This window comes from Mustela nivalis, assembly GCF_964662115.1.
Source record: "Mustela nivalis genome assembly, chromosome: 2".
Lineage (NCBI taxonomy): Eukaryota > Metazoa > Chordata > Mammalia > Carnivora > Mustelidae > Mustela > Mustela nivalis.
The window spans coordinates 73,254,732-73,261,876 of NC_139021.1; the positions used below are offsets into that span (position 1 = coordinate 73,254,732).

The following is a 7,145-nucleotide window of genomic DNA, read 5'->3' on the forward strand; positions in this document are numbered from 1 at the left end:
GGTAGTGAATGAATTCATCTGTGTCTTAGGCACTTCTCTAGGACATTTGTATTCTTATGAGGGAGAAACAAATCATAGATTTTTTTTTGTTTTAAAGAGTACCTAATCAATGTTCTTTGTGAAATATAATCCTTAAAACAAAAGCTCTTGGAGCATTACATGGAAATACTGATATAATTCCTGCATGTCTCAGGCTATAGATGCAAGCACTTGAGAAATTCTCTTTCCATTATTAAAGCTTTTGTAAGTGCTGTGAAATCTCATTTATACATAAATGTTATTCTCCCTAGTTTTGTTGACTGGTAATATAAGCTGCTGATCGTTCTATGCAGTCAGTTTGTTCTTTAGTGATTACTTTTTTTTTTTTTTTTTTTTTTAAAGCAGATCTGAGGTATGGTAGGTGTCATTTGATATAATTAAAAACATTTTTCCCGGGGCGCCTGGGTGGTTCAGTGGGTTAAGCCGCTGCCTTCGGCTTGGGTCATGATCTCAGGGTCCTGGGATCGAGTCCTGCATCGGGCTCTCTGCTCAGCGGGGAGCCTGCTTCCTCCTCTCTCTCTCTCTGCCTGCCTCTCTGCCTACTTGTGATCTCTGTCAAATAAATAAATAAAATCTTTAAAAAAAAAACAAACATTTTTCCCAGGGGCGCCTGGGTGGCTCAGTCAGCTGGGCATCCAGCTCTTGATTTCGGCTTAGGTCATGGTTTCAGGATCCTGAGGTTGAACCCCAAGTGGGTCTGTGCATGAAGCCTGCTTATGGTTCTTTCTCTCCCTTTCCCAATGCTCCATGCCCCACATGTGTGTGCTCTCTCTTTCTAAAACAAACCAACCATTTTTCTGACTTAAATGGTAGACCTAGATATTTGATTGGAAGCTAGGTAAATAATATTTTGAGACTATTTCACTATTCAGCCCATACTCAAGTTTCGTAAATAGACACACCATACATAGACACACCACACACTACTTCTTGAACACTATCTCAGCTCCAAGCTTGAGGCTAGATAAACAGAGATATACACAAAAATGAAAAAGATGTGCTCACTGCTCTTAAGTAGCCCACACATTTAATGGTATGAGAAATGTGTTAACTAATAATTATAATAAGTGTAATAAAAGTAGAATAAGGAGAACTAGTGTAGTCCCAATTTGTTCTTTGCTTCTTATTTTTCCTATTTTTATATAAAAATATTTGGGAAATAATCTCTTATCTGTTTAATTCTGAGGCTCCTGATTGAAGCAGGAGCTACAGTAGGTTCCCCAGGAGGAGGAAGCTAGAATGAAGCCTAGAGTGAACAAAGTGTCACACTACATTCAGTGCTTGCAATGTACAGTATTATTTGTGCCATAAAACTGATTAGTTAATTCATTCAACTTAGGTATCTACAGGGACTGGGAGAAAATTATGCCAATAATGAAAAAGTATTAAAGATTATACATGGGGGAAAAGGAAATTTCTATAAAAGACTCTTTAATAACTCTTAAAAACAATTTAGTCACAGCCACTTGCCTTCTTGGAAGAAGATATTCGGGAAGTTTTAAAAGAAGAAACTGGAACAGATATATTCCTCAAAGAGGAAGATGAACCTGCTTACAAAAGCTGCAAACAGGAGGTAATCTTTCAATATTATTGTTAATAAAAGTCTTTATTTTAAAAATAAAAGTGACTTTAACATAATGTTTCTATTGTAAATTATTCATTCTAGCATACAGCTTCTGTAAAGAAAGTCAGAAAATCACTAGTCTTAGATAATTGGGAAAAAGAAGAACCAGGTACTCAACTATTGACTGAAGACATTTCAGACATGCAGGTTTGTGAAGAATTTTTTTGTTGTTAAGATGATTGCTTTAAGTCCTGCGTTCTGGTTTCTTACTCATTGTGTGGTTAGTTCATTAGAGATTGATAAAGAGTTTTCTTTAGTATTTATATTGCTTACTTCAGAAAGACACTACTAACTGTAGAGAATATTATATTTACTTTCTTGCTTTTTATATTTGTTTTGTTTTGAGAGGAGTTCACACTCTTATGTATGATGTCAAAAAATGGTAGTTCTCAAAACTTTAAATTTCAATATTTATCTTTGGTTAATTTCTGAAATATTTAATTTTACTACATTACAAGAAATTTCGTTGGAGCCAAAAGCTTTCTTGGAGGGAAATGAACAGGGCTTCCACCACCACTTACTCAGTAGTCCCTCTATTTGCCTCCATTTTTGAATTGGTTATTTTCCTCTTTCTTTTTTCTCTCTTAGTCAGAAAATATATTTACAACATCTTTATTAATGATACCATTATTGGAAATACATGACAATAGGTGCAACTTGACTCCTGAAAAACAAGATATAAACTCAACCAACAAAACATATACACTTAATAAAAAGAAACCAAACCCTAACACTTCTAAAGTTGTCACATTGGAAAAGAACCTTCAGGTATGAATTTATAAGTTTCTTTCAGTGATTTTTGTTGTTGTTTATTCAGTTATCATTTTGGACTTACTGATCACAAATTATACCTTTTCTTTTTAGATTCAAAACTGACTATAACAGTAACTAAACATTCATCATTATTCTGTCACTCAAACTAAATTTGGGTTTTTGAGAGACTCATTCATCAGCACATATAAATTAAACAATTGAAGTTGTAGCCAGAGTCTCTTCTGGTGATTTCTTAAGCATGATTTCATTTTTAAACTAAAGATACCTAAGTCTCCTTCTGGCATCTCTTCTGTAACAAATATGTGTAGCCCTAATTGCTATCTTGAAAGGGTAAGTGGTTGGAAGCAGTTTCAGCTTGATTTTATTGGTACAGTTGTTTCCAGTGAACTTTTTGGCTCAGAAGTTATAAAACAAAATTCTTTTTTTTCTGTTGCTATGCAGCCATTATGTCGCTGTAAATGAAGACTGGAAGATTTTTTACTACATTATCTTAAGAATTCAACCCAGCTAGTTTGAGAGTTCATTGAGGAAGAAGTTATCTTCTTTATACCCCAGTGACTGCAGCACTAGTGTTCCTGACATTTAAGCAGTCCTTGAAAACATCTTTGGCAATCAGATGTTGCCACCTCATCTCTCTGTCTTTAGCTGCTGCCCTTCAAAGAGCCATGTAGCACATTCTCTTAGTCCATTTTAAATGGTTTGATTTCCCAGTGTTCAACACAGAACTTTTCAGGAAAATATATTATGTAGCAGGTCATATACCTATAATGTAGTAATCTTTATAATAAAGGAAGAAAACCAAGGAAGCAAACACAAACTTGATCTTGTATTATGAATATATTTCCTAATTTGCAAAACATAAAGCATTCTTGGCTCATTTTTTGACATTACATCCTCTCTTTAAATCCTTAGCAATATTTTGAAGCAATAAAGACTTGACATTTCTTTCTGTGTTAAGACTGATTTGAATTGTGGGGGTTGTGGGTAGAGAATTTTTAATTGCCTCCACAGGTCTATGAACAATGTAGGTAGTTAAAAAAGATGGACCTTTAAAAATAAAAATTATTTAATTAAAAAAAGAGAAAAAGATGGACTTAAAAAAATTGACCATAAATATTTCAGTATGTATTGTAAAACATTGTTTAATAAGAAATATCACAGTGCCATCATCAAAACTGTTTACAGTGATTATTTATCATTAAATATCCATTTGGTTGAAATAATTGACTTAAAAGTGTAATGAATTATAAAGTGGAATGGAGAGTTATTTTAGTAATCTTCACATCACTATTAATGTTTCCTTCATAGTCAAACTGTGAATGGGAAACAGTGGTTTATGGGAAGACGGAAGACCAACTTATCATGACTGAACAAGCAAGAAGATATTTGAGCACCTACACAGCTACCAGCAGTACTTCAAGAGCTCTCATACTGTAATTGTTATTAAAATTGATGAAATGCCCTACTTTTACTGTATTCTGTACTAAATTAGGTTGCAATGAAATTTTTGTCAATTAATTGTTTTTAAAGTTTTAATGTAACCCTAAAACGGTTTGCATCTTTTTTCGTATTGGGCAGGCACGATGCCCAGCCACTTAAGTAAGGGGTTGGTAATTTCATAGTTAATTTTTTAAGAGATGAGATTTTAAAAAATTGTTTCTAAAAGAACAAGATGGGAAGACCGTGTTAGAATGTTATAAATATCCTAAAAGTAAATTCTTACATATTTTCTTCAGAAGATGTATGTTCCTACTCTCTTGATGCTGCAGTTTTCTAACAAATAGGTTATGAGTATGTGTGATTTCTGTAATTAGTCTATGTATGGGAAGCACACATGGTTTTATGAAGTACTTTTGCCTACGTGCTGACTGACTTAGGCTACCATTTACAAAGAAATACAGTGGAAAGAAATTGAAAAGAAGGAGAGAAAGTTGCACTACTAATTTTTGGTATTTTTCAAAAACTATAAAATTAACTACAGTGTTAAATGTATTTATTTGAGCATAGTACTAAAAACAAAAAGCATTGATAAAGGTTTTTTTCCTTATTAGTAAAGAGTCAGTATTTTCTTCATAAATCTCAGAAGAGCTGAGAGTTTTGTTGAATGTATTGTACAGTATGTAGGAGCAAGAAGACTTTGTAAATTGGAAAGTCTTTTTATAATTTATTTTCATTTTTAAAGCTTAAATGTAGATATTTATACCTATACAGGGTGTCTAGAAGCCAGTGTTGTTTCCTGTTATTTACAGCTAACATAAAGAACAATTTTGATGTTTAAGTATGAAATATGAAACAGTAAGTTATAGCTGCAAAGAAATACAGTATCTACACTGTATGTCACATCTACCTAAATATTGCACTATGCCCTTTAAATCATGTTGGTTATAAAGTAGTTCTAAAAAGTACTAAATAATAATTTAATATTTTCTTTTTAAATTATATGGGGGGTCATATAAATTAATCTGGTGATTTGTATATGTGTTTGAAATTTTTGCATTTTGCTTAAACAAATAATATGGTACTTGGGTCCCTAAAAACAGTCTGCACTTAGAAGTTTATTGTATTTACTCAGTGTTTCAGAAGTAGAGAACATTATTTTTTATTTATAAAAATATTTTGTCCTTTTATAAATGTTTTGTGTTTCTCTACAGGTTACAACAGTTGCTTCAGTTGCCTGTTTTAGGTGTTTGCACTTATTTCTTTTTGAAAGAATGTCTTTATTTGCTTTTGTGTAGAGATTTTATGTACATTTTTTTTTTGAGACATATAATGGTGTGCTGTCAACTTAAACACTGACAGGCAAATAGAATTGTACACTGTAGTTGTAATTATTTATAATTGACACACTCTCTCCCTCTCCACTCCTGAAGTATGCTGCTATATAGAAAATAGCAGAATCGGCTTGCTGCTATGAGAGAAGGAAAGAGCCACCACGACTTGCACTGTGTGAAAAGGTAAAAAGCAAATGATGGCAAGTTCTCAAGTTAACTTAATGGAATCAACCATTACCAGGCAAATTCTTGCAAATGCCAAAATACTATGCCTTAAAGACAGCTTAAGATTTTCTGATGTTTTTACGTTAATAGAAATGGTAATACTAAGTATTTTAATGCCTAGCTCTTGAACAGTAGACCTAAAAGGGTTTTAAGCTATTTAAATCCACTTGCTCATTTTTGCATATTATATGTAGTGAGAAGTGAAGAAAATGTATGGTACCAAGATTATGCCTTGTTGATAACAAATAGATGAGCCAATATGAATCTTCTTCACGTGTTTGTTAAGTCTGTTGATTGCTTCCTAATTAGTGAACTTCTCACAGGAATATCACTTTATAAAACCAATGATTGTAGCAAAATCATACTGGATCATTTCAATTTCAGTTACTTTGAACTAATAGCACATAATGGTTTTTGTTTGTTTGTTTGTTTGTTTGTTTGTTTGTTTTAATGTAGCCCAAAGCCCTTAGCTGGTTTGGATGTACATAGTTTCCAGTCACCAAAGTATATCTTGGAAGAGCTATATTTTTTTAAAGCATAATTTTTCTTGAGCATTAAATTATCCCAAGTATAATATATTGCAGATAAGCCTGGGCTTATTGGACATAGTACATATTTGGGTTGGTATTGGTTGAATCCTTTAGTTAACTGCTTTGTTGCTTTTTGCAAGAAGATTTTTAATCTTAAACATGTCAGGCATCTTATATCACCTTTATACTGTTGTGTTCATTTGAATTTCTTTCAGTATGTTATAAAAATGCCAGACATACATGTAGCAGCCATACTTGCATGGAAACTGACTACACATATATAATACTGCATTTTGTTGTAAGGTTTTCACATTAATACAGCAATTACCCAGACTAAACTGAGTTTTTTGATGTATGGGAAAACTTTCCATTGTAAGAGAATCTTGCATACAATTTTGACTATTAACATCTGTAATAAAGCATCTGTGTACAAGCTGACTTGGCATTCCTTGTTTCATTTTGGTTTTGTTTTATGGTATTGATTGGACTATTAAGGACTTAACCCAACATTCTGTTCTTAAGCTTTTTTTTCCCCTTTAGTTCTACATATACAGGTGATTTTATTTGTTAACACAACCTGACCTCCTTATCAAGAAGTAGAAATACTTACACAGTCTCTTTCAGAGTCATATTTTCAACTGCTTTTAAATATTTCCATATGACTCTTCTTTTTTTTTAAAAAATGTATTTATTAATTATTGTTATTAACATAAAATGTATTATTTGCCCGAGGGCTACAGGTCTGTGAATTGTCAGGCTTACACACTTGGAAGCACTCATTTCACATACCTTCCCCAGTGTCCATAACCCAGTCACCCTCTCCATACACCCCCTTACCCCGGCAACCCTCAGTTTGTTTCATGAGATTAAGAGTCTCTTATGGTTTGTCTCCTCCCGATCCCATCTTGTTTCATTTTTTCCTTCCCTACCTCCCTAAGCCCCCCACTCTGCCTCTCAAATTCCTCATATCAGGGAGATCATATGATAATTGTCTTTCACTGATTGACTTATTTTGCTCAGCATAATACCCTCTAGTTCCATCCATGTCGTTGCAAATGGCAAGAGTTCATTTCTTTTGATGGCTGCATAATATTCCATTATATATACACACCACATCTTTATCCATTCATCTGTTGATGGACATCTAGGTTCTTCCCATAGTAATTGCTGCTATAAACATTT

At 33.1% G+C, this 7,145-nt stretch overlaps 1 protein-coding gene across 3 annotated transcripts in view; it reads left to right on the plus strand.

The window, feature by feature from the left end:
• MYBL1 (MYB proto-oncogene like 1) overlaps positions 1-6,401 on the plus strand; it is a 40,218-nt gene extending 33,817 nt beyond the window's left edge. For 2 of the 3 annotated variants that reach the window (XM_082719118.1, XM_082719119.1), the window contains exons 13-16: positions 1,496-1,612; positions 1,706-1,810; positions 2,252-2,431; positions 3,746-6,401. In XM_082719118.1, the coding sequence (XP_082575244.1) occupies positions 1,496-1,612; positions 1,706-1,810; positions 2,252-2,431; positions 3,746-3,874 (531 nt within the window). In that variant the 3' untranslated portion in view covers positions 3,875-6,401. The remainder of the gene's footprint in view (positions 1-1,495; positions 1,613-1,705; positions 1,811-2,251; positions 2,432-3,745) is intronic. The other variant, XM_082719120.1, reaches the window with a different exon arrangement.
• Positions 6,402-7,145: the final 744 nt, after the last annotated feature.